The sequence below is a fragment of the Gymnogyps californianus genome, chromosome 2 (genome assembly GCF_018139145.2).
Source record: "Gymnogyps californianus isolate 813 chromosome 2, ASM1813914v2, whole genome shotgun sequence".
Classification (NCBI taxonomy): domain Eukaryota; kingdom Metazoa; phylum Chordata; class Aves; order Accipitriformes; family Cathartidae; genus Gymnogyps; species Gymnogyps californianus.
Window position 1 is genome coordinate 38,381,793 of NC_059472.1, and position 16,887 is coordinate 38,398,679.

Sequence of the window (16,887 nt, forward strand, 5' to 3'; positions counted from 1 at the left end):
GGAGGGAGAAAACTTGGAGCAGTGTTTTCCTAAAATCAGTGTCATGTTTGAACCAGTAAACTATTGAATTTTTAAGTTTTAATATAAAACTTTCTAAATTGTTATTATAAGGTGTAATAAGCTCAATAACTTTTCCTTGATGACTGTGGCTAGTAAGATCATGCTATAAGCTAAGGTGAAAAAATTTGAAATACCAATTGACGAATTGTTTAATGACTTTGAGAACGAAGCCTCCCCTTTTCCATCTAGCCTTGCCTTTAGTTCATGGTGCCTTAAGATAAAACAATTTAGGACTGAGCAGTGAACCATAAGTCTAAATATGGGAGCAGGAAATTTCTGAAATCAAAATAAAATTACACAGCTGCTTATATTTCAGTCTTTCTAATTATCAGGTGCATTAGAGTTATGTAAGCTGTCATGCAAAACCCTTTGGAAAACAATACGTAAGGAAAATAGTTGACAGGAAAATTAAATAAATTTTTGCTTTACTTATATAAAAGCCTAATTTGTGAAATACTCAACCTGAAAAAATAGATATCCACAATTAGGTAAAAGTGGATATGCTCCATGTTCATTGCTGTTTAAATTTACCTAATGACTTCTCAATTTCTAATATGTGTTCACAGACTCACAGAATGGTTGAGGTTGGAAAGGACCTCTGGAGGTCATCTGGTCCAACTCCTCTGCTCAAGCAGGGTCGCCTAAACCACATTGCCCAGAACCATGTCCAGATGGCTTTTGAGTATCTCCAAGGGTGGAGACTCCACAACCTCTCTGGGCAACCTGTGCCAGTGCTCAGTCACCCTTACAGTGAAGAAGTGTTTCCTGACGTTCAGAGGGAACCTCTTGTGTTTCAGTGTGTGCCCATTGCCTCTGGTCCTGTCACTGGGCACTGCTGAAAAGAGCCTGGCTCCATCCTCTTTGCACCCTCCCTTCAGGTATTCATATACATTGATGAGGTCCCCTCTGAGCCTGCTCTTCTCCAGGCTGAACAGTCCCAGCTCTCTCAGCCTTTCCTCATCAGCCCCTTAATCATCTTCCTGACCCTTTGTTGGACTCTCCAGCATGTTCATATCTCTTGTGTACTAGGGAGCCCAGACCTGGATGCAGTACTCAAGGTGTTGCCTCAGTAGTGCTGAGTAGCGGGGCAGGATCACCTCCCTGGACCTGCTGGCAAAGCTCCTAATGCAGCCCAGGATACCATGAGCCTTCTTTGCTGCAAGGGCACATTGCCGGCTAATGTTGAACTTTATGTCCACCAGGACCCCCAGGTCCTTTCCTGCCAAGCTGCTTTCCATCTGGTCAGCCCTCAGCCTGTGCTGGTGCCTGGGGTTGTTCCCCTTGTTGAACTTCATGAGGTTCCTGTCAGCCCATTTTTCCAGCCTGTAGAGGTCCCTCTGGATGGCAGCACGTCCCTCTGGCATATCAGCCACTTCTTCCTGTTTTGTGTCATCTGCAGACTTGCTGAGGGTCCACTCTGCCCCATCATTCAGATCATTAATGAAGATACCGAACAGAATTGGACCCAGTATTGACCCATGGGATACACGAATAGACACTGGCCTTGAGCTCGATTTCACGGCCCTGATCACCACCTTCTGGGCCTGGCCATGTAGCCAGTTTTCAGTCCACCTCGCTATCTGTTCACCCAGTCCATACTTCATCAGCTTCTCTGTGAGAATTGTATAGGAGACAATGTCAAAAGACAATATCGACTGCTCTCCCCTCATCTGTGAAGCCAGTCATTTCATTGTAGAAGGCTATCAGAGTGGTCAGGCATGACTTCCTCTTTGTGAATTCATGCTCACTCTTCCTGGTCACCTTCTTGTCCTTCATGTGCCTGGAGGAAATGGTTTCCAGATTTGTTCCATCACCTTCCCAGGGGTCAAGGTAATCGTTCAAAGATTATCAAGAGCCTTGCAATTTCATGAATGGGTAATTAAGTTTGTCATCTTATTGTGGCTAGTGGACAAACTGAGCAAGTACAACCAAAAGCAGCATCACTGTAGAAGTGAGACTTTTGGAATTAAATGACACAAATCTCCTTTTGATAGAATCTGGGATGTAATTGAATCTCTGGTAAAGAAAGATACCCTCTTTAATTTGAAAACGTCCTGTCTCTAGGTTATAAACTCAGTAGAAACATTCTAGCCAAATAGATAACAAACATACTATAACAGCATTTCATTAGTGTGTCTTTAGAGCACAATGTATGCCACTAAGCAAATGCATGTAATAGTTTCTGTGCTTGTGCACAGGGTCTGCTGTACTTTGAGCAGGGTTATGGTTGCATCTGTTTCCTCTGATACAGGAGTGTGTATGTAATGTATACATGTATATGTACATATATCTTTATTTTAAAATATATCCTTTTTAAAGCTATATTTTATGTATAAGGTGGTCTTTTACACACATAGACACACATATATGTATAAATCCCCACATATATATATTTATAAATGTATTTATGTCTTGTCTTTCTCCAAAAGGGGAAAATCCACTATATTAGTCTTTCTCAGCCTTTGTGCTTTTTCTAAAGGAAGAAACATAACTTGCTATGTTACCTTTACGTCAAATGCAGCTATGCTAGGAAGATTGTCCGGGCCCTTCTATTACCATTTATGATGCTGTGTGTATACTTAAGTCACATGCTAGTTGTACAGCCATAATGCTATATGCTGCTTACACATTCTTTGCAAGCATGCCTACTCAACCCACATCACATATACCTTTGGAGCTGTAGCCAGTAATTTTCATGTCCTTTAAGTTTAGCTAAAACTTTAAAAAATGTCTTGTTATGCTAATAAAACCTCTGCAGCACTTGGATCATGTTTACAAAGTTATTTTTAATTGTGAAGAAAATGAGAACTATTTCTTGTATCCTCTTCTGACAGATACAGCACATGTCACTTGGATTCTGTGTTCATATTGCTTATACAGCCAGCCTTGGGTGAACATAATGGAAGGACAGGCAGCAATCTAGGATGACAGGATTTCAAGAAGACAGTGAAAATTAAAGGTTTGGGTTTCTGACAGGCATCTTCTGAATCTTGCTGAAGCAATGTAAGATGTTACCGCCTCTGAAAGAGATGGTAACCAACTCTTACCAACTGTTACTCTGCTCTAACTAGAGACTACCATTTCCCTAGTGGGGTAGCAGAACACTAGTCATAGAATCATAGAACAGCCCAGGTTGGAAGAAACCTCGAAAGATCACCTGGTTCAACCTTTCCTGGGAAAGGGAACCTAGATGAGACTGACTAGCGCCCTGTGCAGTCGCATCTTGAAAACCTCCAGTGATGGGGACTCTGCCACGTCCCTGGGGAGGTTGTTCCAGTGATTGATTGTTCTCAAACAATCTCTAACTGCATAGTGACTTTATAGTATGTACCTGCACCTTCAGTGGTGAACAAAGTGCTATACTAGAGTGTGAATGGGGGTGGCGGAAAGATGAGCGAGAGTTCCCTTCTGCTGCTCTGAGGGTGGTAGAAGGCTGGGTCGGACAGCTGTGAGCAGTGGTATCTGAAACTGCTGATGTGCAGGTGCTAGGAGGGCCTGTGTCAGTGCCCTCAGAACCCTCTTCTCTTCAGATTGCAATTTTCTCTCATTTCAGGCAACAAAACCACAGCCCATGTGTTATCCTTATTTTTAAAAATACTTCCATTATTCTACTATGTTTTAATTTTACACGTAGATTCATTGTATTTATCTTTTTGTTACCAGTATAGTCTATAAAGAAACAGAGTCAGCGTTGAACGTCACCTTGGTTTTATAATAGAGAGGGTTTATTATACTTGCTTCTAGATAGATATTTTTTTCCTTAAAGATCATAGAATCATAGAATAGTTTGGGTTGGAAGGGACCTTTAAAGGTCATCTAGTCCAATCCCCCTGCAATGAGCAGGGACATCTTCAACTAGAGCAGGTTGCTCAGAGCACCGTCCAACCTGACCTTTAATGTTTCCAGGGATGGGGCATCTACCATCTCTCTGGGCAACCTGTTCCAGTGTTTCACCACACTCATTGTAAAAGACTTCTTCCTTGTATGTACTCTGATATTAAGATATTAAGGTTTCTATTCTTTTTATAGCTGTTGTATAAATTACTTTAATGAAAGAATAACAGATTGATGCAAAACTTGTATTCACTCATTCTACCAGTGCACTAAAAATTGTAGAAGGCTTTGTGTGGAATTTTATGCATCTTTTTTAATTTGTTTTAACTGAGTTGCTGAAAGTGTAGTACTGCATTTCTGCAGAATAAAACTGGCTCATACCTTTATTGGGGATTGTTTTGCAATCTGATATTCTTATGTGACATCCATTGGTTTTGCCGTTGTAGTGCAGCATCTGAGTTTCATGCTGCTTATTACACAGTTGCTTATTTTGCAACAGATTCTCTTTAAGATTAAAATCTTGTGTTTGGGATTTATTTTTTTTTTTAAAATGTAAGAGGGGTAACTAGAGTTACCATCTGTAACTTAGTGGTAGATAGTAGTAACCCTCTATTTGGAAAAATACAGGAAATTATCTGAGTACCTTGTTTAATTGTATGTGTGCATACGCATAACATTGACCTGTATAGACTTGTTTTAGGAATATCTTAGAACACTTGTATGGAATAAGAGCAGATTTAAATTTGTGTTTTCAAATCAACAGATTGTTTCAACAGTACAGTTAATCTTAGGTCATTAGTTTTCCAAGAACTATGCCAACTATAATGTTGGGAGCACAAAGCATGTATGAAAATAACTGTTGATTTTTTGCTTTTAGGCACTTGCATATTTTATATTTGCTGACATATTGATAAATTTAAATTCTCTTTCTTTTGTGTATGTATGTATGCATATATATATTATGGCTAATATTAAGTATATTTCTCATTTGTCTTTCTGAATTTTTTTTTAACTCTGGGATGCAATAGTACAATTTATTCAAGCAAAACCTCTTACCAACAGCATAGTGGGTGCTGTAGGTGGGATAGTGACATTTTCAATCGTGTGCTTAATTAACTGTATTTAAACATGCCAAAAAAAAAATGCCTCTATTGTAAATCACTTGATATGGACAGGATTGTTGTTGTTGTTGTTGAAAGAATTTGCCAAAACTAACTGGTAGGTAAATTTTGTAGTATCTTGATAAGATGTCACTTTTGCACAAGCTACTTTATTACTACCTCAAGGCATCAGCCTATATGGCTTTATCATCTATTCTATTACTTTATCTAAGAAGTTATGGAAGGTTGAAGTTGAAATCTTTGTGAGTTCCCAGCACTTGTTTCTGTGAATTAACATGAGCAGTTTTTTCACTGTAGGAGAGCAGAACGTAAGCCCATATTTAAAATTGAACATATGCTGAAATGCTTTGCTATTTTAGGTCTTGGTTATTTGCTTATTACCCCTTTTTTTTTTCCTTTTTCTTTTTTCTTTTTTTCTTTGAATGCTATCAATGTACTGAATGATCACAAGAACTCACGTTTTCCTCTCCAAACGGGTGCTGTTCAAAACAAGATGCAGAGAAGGGGGGGGTGGGAAGGCTAGCTGGGACCCCCACAAGTTGAGAACTCCTCACATGCTTGCTTCAGTGTTCTTTCTTGTCCATATGGTAGGATGGAACACGTGTTTAATGTATGGTAATTAAGGAAGTCAAATGGAAAAAAAAATAAATCTAAAGGTACTTGTTACTTACTTAGTGTTTGCTAAACAAAGCAGCAAAGCTGTCATTCATCATTTTAGGATTAATTGCAAGTTGATGTGGTAATAATTTTGTTTCTGCACATAGCTTTAAATCACTGGCATAATTAAAACAGGGCTGAATTTGGACAACAGATTTATATTAGTACCTTATTAAAATAAGTTTTAATTAATCATAAGAAATTAATATATGTTCGGTCTATTATCTACATTTTTTCCTATCTAAAAAAATGCTGTCATATAGTACATACCAGAAATTTTAGTCTCATCAGAAATAACCTTTGGATTCTTCAAGAAAATCTGGGCTTCTGCTTTGCTGTTGATGCGCAGTAACTTTGGAGAAGAAAACATTTGGAAAGATTACAGTTCTACAGAGAAATTATTTTTATTATGTAACAAGGATAGTGGGAAATGAAATGTATCACAAGGCAGTTGGAGATCTTTTGTTTAAAAAAAGAAAAAAAACCTCGATGCAAACAAAGTAATAGTGATGTACTGAGCATCTACTACCGTGTTTGGTTTGTAGTTGTCAAACTGATTTAAATTGTATTCATGTTGTTTGAGAACACAGACTTGTTTATAATGATATTAGAATTAACAGATTGACATAAAAATTGGAGTATGGGAAAGGAAATAGTTTTCCCAATTTCTACTCTCCCCTTTTAAAATTTTTGCTGTGTGTTGACTGTATAATTGTATTTCTGTACCACGTGGAGTATTCCAGTTGCAAGGACATAATCAGCAGCTGTTTGGAGTACTAATGTAAAAACAAATATTTACAAATCTTAATCCCTTTTTTCTTTAAGGACCACTACACCAGGGGAGACTAAACTTTTAGCTTCTGAAGTCTATGATATCCTTCAGTCTTCCAACATGTCAGACATGGACAATGTGAATGAGATGAATTATCGTCGACGGAAAGCGCAGTTTTTCCTCGGCAGCACAAATAAGCGTGCCAAGACAGTGGTTTTGCATATAGATGGCCTTGATGATTCGGTAAGGAAACCTTCAGCGTTTATGTAAATAAGGCATGCTGTACTGAGATGTATTTTGCCCACAAAAATAATGTATTCACGCTACTTGTGTGGCACCATCAATTGTCAGCAATTTCTGTGAATCGTATTTTGAATCACAAGATATGTATAAAATCTTGCATAAATTGAGCTTACTCAGAATATCGATAGAAGATGTTTTAAGGCAGTTTCCTTGATGGCTTTTTAATTACTCTAAAAAACTATTCTGTTTCCACCTCTCCTAATTTTCTTTCCTTTTTCAAGAAAGAATGGAGTAAACAAGGTATCTTCAGCAGTTTCACTTAAGGATATCCTATGGTTGTATCAGTGTGTTAAACTAAAAAAAAAGTTTCCTTTTAGTTATGAGAGATTTCAGATGCTGTTTTGGTGGGGGTTTTTTATTATTCTTAATTTAGAAATGCTGTATTTTCTTTGAGCTAGTTTTGCTACATCTTTTCATTGTCTGTGAGATCTTTTCTACTGTAGTGACCAGAATGGCATTTGAGTTAATGAGGTCTCACTGAGTCTTTATGTAATGTCAGAATAACTTCTACAGATTTATCTACCATACCCCTGTAGATAACACCCCAGGGCCATGTTTGCCTTTTTACGGCTGCCAAACAGCATGTAGACTGTTTAAGCATGTTATCCACAAGTGCCCTCCGGACTCTGTATCTTCAGTTTTGTACCCATTTTAAATGATCAGACCTGATCCTTTGCTTTGTTGCTTTACATTTTGCCAAGTAAGCGTGTCCACAGGCCCAGTTTATCAACAGCATACCCGTCGTACTGTTTTCATAAGACCATAGTTAATTCCTTTAGAAATAACATGCTGCTCTAGCTCACTTTATACAAAGTAAATATTTTTTACAGTTTTGTCCTTTCAACACTTGCTCTGTCTAGAAAGGCAGTGCTTTGTCAACACCATTGGCTTTTGTACTCTGAAGTTTTTTTTAATTCAGTCCAGTCAGTTGTCTCCTGTTAAGTTTTTGTTTTGTTTTTAAGCTTGTAGTCGATTTTGTTTGTTCACAGGTATCTCCAAGCAAGAAATTTCATCCACTTCTACTTTGTGAGTTTAGATACTCTGGGTATAGTCTGATTCTATCTTAAAAGTGTTTCTTTATGTTCTTCGACAAATGGAACTTAGCGAGATTTGTGGAGTTTCTCTCTTAAATGCTGAGGCAAAGGCATTCTGAAAAAGTGTAGGGTATTTAGATATTCAGCTCCAGAGAGCAAAACTGCAGGCTTCTGTAGTTGCCTAGAGCACACCAGCATGCTTTCTTAGCTTGTTGAAGAAAAGAAAAATCTGACTGTGTGCTGGCTGGAGATGGCTAGTGTACGTAGCTCTGTATTTCATCAGATGATTAAAGAAATGTTAGTGATATTCCAGGTGCTCACTCAGCAGTTAAACATCCCTATAATGCTGTTTTAAATGTCACGATAAGTTGGGACTGGGAGGATGATGAAGGATGCGAACAATAAAGGCAGCTTAGTTTCATTCAACAGTTTATTCCTGACTTAACTAGCCAAGAATATTAGGTGGTACATATGAGTGTTAAAAGGCATAGTAAGTAAACGCAGGGCTGTAAACACTGTGTTCTCAGTTTACCTGTGTTTTGTCATTTAGATTTGAAACAAGAAGTTGCTGTTAGGAATGATTGCAAATCCTACAAATGCTTGTGGATTTTGAAACCTCAAATAGTAGATATTGATTATTTCAGGAAGGGAGGGTAAAGGTCGTTTGTTGTTTAGTGTAGGGTCGGATGTTTTTATTTTAAGATCTAATAATCAAATTTGATGATAAGCTTAAAAAAAAAAAGAGGAAAAAATGAAGCAGTACTTCAGGAGTCTGTGGCATCCTCCTCAGTAAGTTTTCTAGTCTGTACATTTTAGTAGTATTTGTTAGGGTATGGTAATCAGGGTTCAGTGTGCAAGAAAATAACCTAAATTTCATCTGTCCTACCCTGTACCTGTCTTACCCTGTGCCCATGCTTCAGGAGTACCATGCAGAAGGATGTCTAGCTGTGTATTGCTGGGGTTTCTGCCCAACTGCCATAGTTAGACATACTTTGCAAAAGACATTTGTGCAGCAAAGCCGGTGGCTGCCAAGCTTCCAGCTTTTTAAGGAGTCTGTATGGGCCTCGGTAGGTTTTGTCTTTAAGAAGTGATTCACCAGTGATCGGATCACTGAAAGCTTCATTTCAAATTAAACTGAGGTGCCTGTGATTCAACTTGGGATCTCAGAGTAAAAAGCCAAATTCTGTCATAGAATTGCTATACACCCATGTAAGCATAAATTATTTGTTTAGGCTAATAAGCTATGAATGTGTTGCTGCTTGTGTCCAAAAGTAGTTTCAACTTTCACTCATGCAAGGCAGCCTGTCATCTTTGCATCAGGTGTTTCCTGTATGTAGGAAAGGTAGCCTATCCGGCAAAGTTATTTTTGTAAATCTCAAAAATGTTAATTATTTCAATACATAAACTTACACAAATGAATTGTTTCAATATATATGCTAAACTGCTAAAAAAACCTGCTTTGGTCAGTTCTTCCAGAGATTAAAAGAATTTAATTTACTTGTTGTGCTTGAAACTATCCCAAATACTGACTAGTGATTATTTGATAACTAATAAAAATATATTTTTATATTTATATAAATATATAAGCTTTGAAATAACTTATTATTTAAAACCTTGCAGAAACTTGCAGTAAAAGTTAAATACGTCATTATTTTGAACCTATGTAAGGCTGTCAGTTTAATTCTGGTACGGTGCATCTTTTCTTTTTTCCCCCTTCTGTGCTAGCAGTCTCTCCAAGTATATTTTAATCCTTTTTGTTATGACCGTCTTGTGCAAATATTAAAAGGAAAAAAAAGATAGAATATTCTAAGATAATGTAGAACAGATGCAACTAGTACAGGTCAATGTAATGTTACAGCACAGTAGGCGATGTCACTTGCTTTAAACATAACATTCCGTGGGTTATCAACCAAATATTTTCCCTTTGAAATAAGAATTAAGCTTATGGTGTGCAGTGATGTCTGTGAGCTGCCACAGATGAAGCAGCTGAAAGATACAACAGCTGCTTTGATGCATTCAGTCAGTATGGAGGCAAGGTGTCTGATAAATAGCAACTTAAACACTAACTACTCATCAATGAGCACTTCAGTCAATCAGAACTTAACCAGAGGGGACTGTTTAGCTGATCATACGGAGAAAAACATTCTTTGCTTTTCAGCACTTTTCTCTAATTATTTACAGTTGATTCCATCCTTCTTTGACTTCTAAAGTGTAAGCAATTTTTTCTTTTTTTTTTTTTGGTGGCAAGAGAGTCTTAATATTTGTGCACTAAAATGTAAATCTTAGTTTTTCTTTTCCAAAAATGCGGTTAAGTAACCACCTGCCCTCAGACATACAGAAATTCCTTACAATTAATTCTGAGCATTTTCACATGATGTATTATGAAAGTACTTTAGTTGTGGGGTTTTTGTTTGTTTTTCAGTCTCGAAGGAATCTTTGTGAAGAAGCCTTGTTGAAAATTAAAGGTGTTATTAGTTTTACCTTTCAAATGGCTGTTCAAAGGTGCGTGGTCCGAATTCGCTCGGACTTAAAAGCAGAGGTAAGTGCTCAATAACCCTCCAGATCCTCACATTATTGCATTCTGTCACACTAAGCTGTTTTTTCTGTGTGCTTGTAGGCATTGGCAACGGCGATAGCATCAACCAAAGTTATGAAGGCACAGCAAGTTGTGAAAAGTGAAAGTGGTGAGGAGGTAGGATATGTATCTTTCTAAATATCAGTTGGTTTAGCTCAGCTGTATCTTTAATACCAGCACCTCAGTGCCCATAACATCTGATGCCAGGCAAAATTTTTAAGTGGGAGTGCTACACATACAGTACAAGGAGAATAAAGGGCATCCTATATCAGGACATGTATCCGTAGAACAGTTTTACAGAACTTATTGTCCAGAAGAAGGACAAAAATACTGTAATTGTTTCTCTCCTTAATGATATGAAAAGGATCACAGTGAGCCTTTTTTTTTGGCTGCCGTTGCTGAAGTGTCTTTATTTCACATCTACGATAAAAGGGCTATGTCTTTATTTATTTGATATTTTTTCTTCCATGTTAAGCCAAAGCTTTTCTTGTGTATCTTCTAAGCATAGTAGATTCCAGACATATAGTAGGTTCCATTTATATTCTCGCCGTATAGGGTGATGGGGAGGAGTCTCACAATATGCATGCCTGTCATTCTGAATGTGTGTATTTGTATAACTTTAATTCATTCTTTTAAGTTACAACATTTGACATAATTTTGATCTGTTGTGTTTTATCAAGATGCTGGTTCCATTCCAAGATACTCCAGTGGAAGTAGAGCAGAATACAGATCTACCTGAATATTTACCGGAAGATGAAAGCCCTACTAAGGAACAGGACAAAGCAGTGTCTCGTGTTGGGTCACACCCAGAAGGTGCAGCAAGCTGGCTCAGCACGGCAGCAAACTTTCTATCGAGATCTTTTTACTGGTGACGTGTATTTGGTGTTAAAAGACTGTGTGAATGAACCAACAGGGGGGCCAGTTTTCCATTGGTGTGGTGAACTGCCAAGTGCAATTTGCAATAAATCATCACAAAAATTTTAGATTAAGCAAATGTATGCTGCATTTTACATTTTATTGGACGTTTAGCCTGATAGGGCAGGGGTCAAAGGACAGAGGCCTCCAATCAAATTGTTCTTTCATGTAGATTTTATTGCTTCACTTTTTAAAAATGGGTCCACTGTTATATACCAAATGTTTATGCGTATAGAGCTTTAAGTTTGACTTCACATGAAACACATGATAGGGAGAATCCATTTAACTCAAGTCTCAGGGCCTCTGTGAAAGAAAATTCTTAATAGCTCTAGTTGTGCAGTAAATAAAATGCCCTTTTTATTTCTGCATCCCTTTGGACTAACATTATTTTGTTTAGTTTTCTAGATTTTGACTCCAGAGAAAAATATAGTCTGCCTCTTTTTTTGCCTTTATTTTTGCCGACCATGTTCACAGCGTGAGCACAACGTTCCCCTTTTGCTATTAAGCTAGACTCACTACAGACTTGAAATTTATAACCCTTTTATGTATATTGAATTTTTTTCCAGCCTGCCCTTAACCATTGGAGTGCTTGAGATTAAGAAATAAGGGATTGAATAAACACAAATATGTATACATACATTGTACAGTAAATAAACTAGAACATATTTGTAATGATGGGTGTGACTGACTGATGTATATAACTAATACATACCACTGACTGCTGTTTAGGCTAGCTGGGAAGACTAGCAAAAAAGCTGTGGTCTAATGTAGTGATGACCCATTGCAGCTCTGTCTGCAGAGAATAGAGGGATGTAGACTGTATTTGGTTAAGAAATGGTGTTCACTGTTAGCAAATATTTAATGGTAACTGAAACTTTAAACTTGAAGAATAAAGCAGAACTGAATGCCTCTTTTGCCACAGTGCCACACTCATGAATTTTGACTTTAACCCTTTTTATTTTTTTTACCTAAGAAATCTGATGTGTAATTACTGTTCCCTCCTAATGTCTTTCATGAGACTTCCATGAAAGTACATCAGCTTGGATAGGCCTAAAAACATATGCAAACAATTGGCTTTACCTTGTTACTTACAGACAGTATAGGTTTAAAGATGTCTTGGTAATTTCTGTGACCAGAAGTGATAATAAAAGCAAAACTTCTGTAGGTAGAGAATAATATATATCTGAGCTGTTAGTAAACACTGTGTGCCTGAGAGGATTCAATACACAGTGCTGGAAAACTGCAGCGTGATTGCTTTGTTGCACCAGAGAAATACAGCTGAGAACTTTAAATAATGTTATAAACCTCATTACACAATGCTTTTTTTGTGGTAATGTATTTGCTATAATGTTAATTATATTTGCCACTTGGAGACTCAGAAAAAAAATGTAATGCATCAAAGTTATTCCCCTGTGCCTATGGAGAAGGAATAAAAAAAAAAAAAATTCACAGGCTGTCATAATACTACAGAAATGCTGAGGAAATGATAATGTAAAATAATAATGCAGGTCAGAGTTCACCCACCCAAGTTAATTGTCATTCTAGGATAAAAAAGAAACAAAAGCTTGTTGGCAGACTAGATGTCTCATGTTTTTTAATATATCTAGTTTATTTTTGATTCAGGTTTACACGCACAGTTGAAAATACAGGCTTTTCAGGGCATGTATTGCTTTAAATATGTAATACTACTCATATTGCTGTCTAGAATGTTATAGTACCAAATGTGTTTGAAAAGTCCTCTGTTCTATAGCCATGAATGCAGAGTTTTATTTTTCTGCATTAACATCTGTTTGCGTTTGCATTACTGCACATCTGTTTACTAAAAGACTACACCCTTTGGATATTAATGGTTCAATACCAGTAGGTATTACAGTTTGTTTGTGCATTTGGTCTGTAGGTGTGCTTTTATGACAGTATTGCAGCTCTTGTAGAACAGTTCAAGGCATCTGTAAAAGTTTTTGAAATATATTGTAAAATAATAAAGGATGATATAACTAAACAAAATGTGACTGATGCCTTTTTAAATGCTGGTGCCTTTGTAAATGTTCTGACGTTCTTTTAAGCTATTTGTGGTATTAGAAGTACATCTTTTTCATCTTTAAATTAACAGAGAGGAATGCAAATGTCCAGTCATAGTGAGACCTTTGATGCATATCACAACGGGGCTTTTGTGTACGTTTAGAACACGCTTGCATTTTAAACAAAGTTTTTGTAAAAAGTAGGTAAGTAGAAGCTACTTAAGGACATCATCTCAAATTCATTCTTAAGGGTTTTTTTTTTTGACATTAGCTTTTTTTTTTTGAAGTAACTGATGCTGTGTAGGTCATATTTCATTAGGGAAATTAAGAAGAATCAACATTCCTGAAGAAACCTCTTATTTTGAAAAAGTAAAAAAAAGACACAGCACACAGTCATTAATTTTATGCTTGTACTTTTTCAGAGGCCAGATTAAGGATAAGTAAGCCCTTTTACTCTGACCTAAGGAGATGACCAAAAAAGATTACTGCAAAATTAGAGACTTCCAAAAAGAAGCTGAACTGGCAGGCAGAGCACTGGTATCACATTGCACTAGTTGCAAAGTACTCGATTGCCAAGGAAGCCACCGCATACATCGTGGTTTAAGCTCCTGAATTGTCCTAGGGTTATAGCTGTATACAGTATAATAGAATAATCACTACCATGTTTCTTCATAATAAGAGTAAATGCTGATGGGATAGGTAGAGGCAAAATTGAGGCTCATAACTGTGCCTCTGTGAACAGCTGTCAAAGCACCGTAAGCATTCTGCAGTATTGTGAAATACAATATACTCTAGCTTTTCCACTCCACGATCACCTATGGCTTATTCCGTACAAAAATAGCTGATGTTGCTGAGTTTTGCCGTAGGCCGTGTAAGCTGATGGGGAGAGTACTGTGTGGGGCTAATTCGGAAGAAAACATCGAATACCTAGGCAGATGCGAACTGGCAGGTGTGAAGTACTCCTGTAACTGCCTGCAATGTAAAATACAATGTGGGTGCTCCTTTTTTTGCCCGTGAACAGCGCTCCAGCTGTCAACTAGTGGAGTTTAAAAACGTACCTAATAAAAATTAGCAGCAGCATTCCTTGCTGTATTCCTTTTGTAGAAGGCTGGACCATATAGTCTTTCCTGTTTCTTCATCTGTACCTAATTATTCAGAGTTCCTAAAATGTGAACGAATCTATGTGTTAAGGTTTGAAAATAGATGAAGATAGAGATGAGAATAATCTCTCAACCCATCTCTGATTCTGATTGTAATTCTTTAGGAAAAGTTGAGAGCACATCATTTGGCGAAAGGGGATGAGTGGTGGGGTCACTGGAGACTTCTTCAGTGAGGTGCGGCATCTAATTAGCCTTAGGAGTGAGATTCCTGCTCTAAAGCTTAATATAAAGCTGTTGCAAAAAGAAATTGTCCTATTTCTTACAGTTTACACGGAGTAGGCAATGCTCTAGTTGTTTAGCCTGTTTTACGTGCAGGTTTTGAATAGGGTTGAAAAAGGCTGATTTAAACTTGCAGTACTTTGCATGTATATTGGATAAAACATGGAGAGCAAGGTCTGCCTCTGTAAGCTGATGCATGTGCCACATCAGAATTTACATTATTTTAAAATTTCTTCATAGTATTGTTCATTTATGTGCATGTTGCACTAGGCTTGTTAGTGACTGGAAGAGTTAGACCTTCCCCTGTGGAATAAATTAAGATCCATTAAAGCAGTTAAAGTTGTCTGGAGATACAGAGACATCTCAGAGGAGATGGACACTCTTACCGTATTTTTGTGCCAGTTGTCGTGGTAGAAGTTGTTTATTATGTTAGTATCTGAAGGCTGCTCTCTGGATCAAGTTCCCAGCAGCTCGGTCTCTTCATGGCATGAAGACTGCACAGAACTGGGTAGCTAAATAATTCCCAGCAGTGTTTAATACTTGCCCCATGCCTACAGTTCAGGTCGGTTAGCCGGCAGTGCTTGGGCTAATCTGACCAGCATTTCTAAGGAGCTGAATAAAATCACAACTGGAACCAAACTTCTTATGTAAAAAGCACTCCTATGCCAGCAGTGTATGGCAATATGTCTGATTGGCATGAAAGGGGTCTTTTAAGTAGCAGATACAAAAAACTGAATAGCACAAAACCACCATATGACAGGATCGTTGCTTTCATTTCCTATCAGAGCATCGAGTTAAGCGTAAATTCTGAGAATAAGGGAGTACTGCTGGTTTGAAGTAATGCCTTGCTGTTTCATACCTCTTCTCATTGAAGTCCTTCAGGGATGTGGGTGTGCTAACCCACCGGTGCAGGGAATTGCCATGTCAGCTTTTCCGTGGGAACTGCCCCTCTGGATGTTTGCTGGTGAAAGGGGAGGGCAAGCTACCACGTGAGCCCGTGGTCAGCTAGCAGGGAGCAGCTGGCACGCTGTTCACACCTAACATCCCACAGAAATGCAAACATCCGTAACACGAGGTCTTTATAAAGGTGTTTTTCAACTAGCCTCATTTTACAGACTGCACAACTGAGTCCGTTTACCCAAATTGCTCAGGAATCCTGGGAAGTGCAAAATTTTGTGAGCTGTCTCTGATTCTTAGTTCATGCTTCATTACAAAAATAAGCTGAACTGCCCTCCATTTTAAGAGAGGCTTTTGCACTGTGTGAACTCCTCTGGCCTGGAGTAGAAAAGTCAAACCTGTCATAAGCAACTTTCCTTATTGAGTTATACATAGGATTGCATCGCGAGCCAGGCATGGTTGAAAGCCAATTTTCTTCTCAAAATAGTCCTTACTGATTTGTTGAAGTTCTAGGTAAGGAAGAACTTTTGGTAACAAATACCCTTTCTAGTTGGTTTCCCAAAAAATATTTAGCTATCTTTGCATATGTTATGGTATATTTCAAAAGCTTCGCACAACATGATTTATTTCAGCAGCACTACCTGCGTAACGTGCCCAAGGCATCTGCTGTCTTCACATAAGTTAAAGCATCACCCCGACAGTGGTGTTTACGCCCTTTCTGGCAACTAATGTCATTAGTGGTTTTTGATCCCCAACAATTCTCTAAGAAGGTGTGATCTCCTTTATAGACTCCCCATATATACGCCGTCATATAGCTGATATGAATGTGATATTTCTTTTTAATTACTTTTCAAGAGCATGTTTTGGTTAAACTCCCCTTCTCCCCCTATATATAGCACAGGTTGAAAGTGGCAGCACAACAAGATGTCCTGTTTATTGTGACCTTTTGGCCATGCTTCCTTCATTGGGGAAGAATCCACGGTGTGTTGGTTTGTATTAAACTTTGAAGGGCAGGTAGACGATCCAGCACGGGGACTCCTTTTTCTGGGAAGGGTGGGAAGGAGGCGAGGGAAGCTGGAAGCTGGTTCCCAGAGAAATAGGCTTTCCACTTGCAAAAGGCTGCTCCTCCTGGCCAGAGGAACAGCACTAATTTAACATTACATGACACTGTCTAAAGGTGATGGTTTAATTTGTGTTATTGGAAGATTAATTTTTTTCTGAATAAAAACTTAAACTACCATAATAGATTTTTGATTATAAAACCCTATATTGTTAATATGAAAGTCCCACGTTTAATATTGACAACGCCATTCGCGTTCATT

At 37.9% G+C, this 16,887-nt stretch overlaps 1 protein-coding gene across 3 annotated transcripts in view; it reads left to right on the forward strand.

Moving 5' to 3' along the window:
* ARMC1 (armadillo repeat containing 1) overlaps positions 1-13,269 on the forward strand; it is a 34,156-nt gene extending 20,887 nt beyond the window's left edge. For all 3 annotated transcript variants that reach the window (XM_050892370.1, XM_050892368.1, XM_050892369.1), the window contains exons 4-7: positions 6,498-6,687; positions 10,204-10,320; positions 10,399-10,473; positions 11,037-13,269. In XM_050892370.1, the coding sequence (XP_050748327.1) occupies positions 6,498-6,687; positions 10,204-10,320; positions 10,399-10,473; positions 11,037-11,228 (574 nt within the window). In that variant the 3' untranslated portion in view covers positions 11,229-13,269. The remainder of the gene's footprint in view (positions 1-6,497; positions 6,688-10,203; positions 10,321-10,398; positions 10,474-11,036) is intronic.
* The last annotated feature ends 3,618 nt before the right edge of the window (positions 13,270-16,887 follow it).